This window comes from Nanorana parkeri, unplaced genomic scaffold (genome assembly GCF_000935625.1).
Source record: "Nanorana parkeri isolate BGI_ZX_2015 unplaced genomic scaffold, ASM93562v1 scaffold351, whole genome shotgun sequence".
Taxonomy (NCBI): domain Eukaryota; kingdom Metazoa; phylum Chordata; class Amphibia; order Anura; family Dicroglossidae; genus Nanorana; species Nanorana parkeri.
This window is the reverse complement of record NW_017306619.1, coordinates 570101-571060: the sequence shown is the minus strand read 5'-3', so window position 1 is coordinate 571060 and position 960 is coordinate 570101. Positions and strand designations below refer to the sequence as shown.

Here is a 960-nt window from a genome sequence, read left to right as displayed (position 1 = left end):
CCCAGCTGCGTGACTGACAGCTGGCTCTGCCTATCTAGAGGCAGAGCCAGCTGTACCCGCCCCCTCCCCCGTCCGTTCCGCCAGTAAGCGCTAGAGGATCGGAGCGGGGAGGATGGGAATCCCTGCAGGGAGCCGTGAGTGACCGTCACCACTCTCTGCAGGGATAGATTGAGCAGTGAGCGAGCGACGGTATGTGTTCCCTCAGTTCCAGAGCTATTGAGCCGACCTGTGACAGTTTCATTGTCACACGTCGGCTCGAACTACGAGGATGAGTGATTTTCCCTCACCTCATAGTTCTCCTTTAAGCCGGCTGGTCTATAATTCGCAGGTACGCTTCTCAAACCTTTTCCAAATATTGATACAACGAAAGCCCCCAATATTGTCATTTATTGATTAATGAAACATGTATTGTCTTTATTAGGGGGCGGTTCGGCACGGTGAAGTTGTGCACGGAGAAGTCAACTGGACGGCTCCTCGCTGTGAAGATCGTCCCGTACACGGAGGAGACGAAGGAGTCCACACTGCTGGAATATCACATCCTGAAGAAGCTCCATCACACCAATGTGGTGCAGCTGCACGCGGCATTTCTAAGTCCACAGGACCTGGCGCTGATCCTGGAGCTCTGCGAGGGCCGCGAACTACTGCGCTGTCTGTCCACAGGGTAGGGACTTCCTCAATGTCTTGTGAAGCGTGGGGTTAGACCGTTGAAAGGAATAATCATAAAAGGTAATATTAAAGGAGAACTATGAGGTGAGTGCTTTTCACTCACCTCATAGTTCTAGCCGACCTGTGACAATGAGACTGTCACAGGTCGGCTCAGTAGATCGGGAGGTGAGCGAACACATACCGGCGTTCGGTCACCTCTCGATCCTGTGACGGCTCTATGCCGTGACAGGGGAGGGGCTGGATTCCCCCCTCCCCGCTCCGATCCTCCAGCGCTGACTGGCGGATCGGACGGGG

The 960-nt window shown here is 54.5% G+C and overlaps 1 protein-coding gene across 1 annotated transcript in view; it reads left to right on the top strand.

Annotated features, from left to right (window-relative positions):
* The window catches only part of LOC108788778 (obscurin-like), a 12886-nt gene that overhangs the window by 2654 nt on the left and 9272 nt on the right, over positions 1-960 (top strand). Inside the window, exon 3 of the mRNA XM_018558635.1 lies at positions 371-661. Coding sequence (XP_018414137.1) covers positions 371-661 — 291 coding nt within the window. The remainder of the gene's footprint in view (positions 1-370; positions 662-960) is intronic.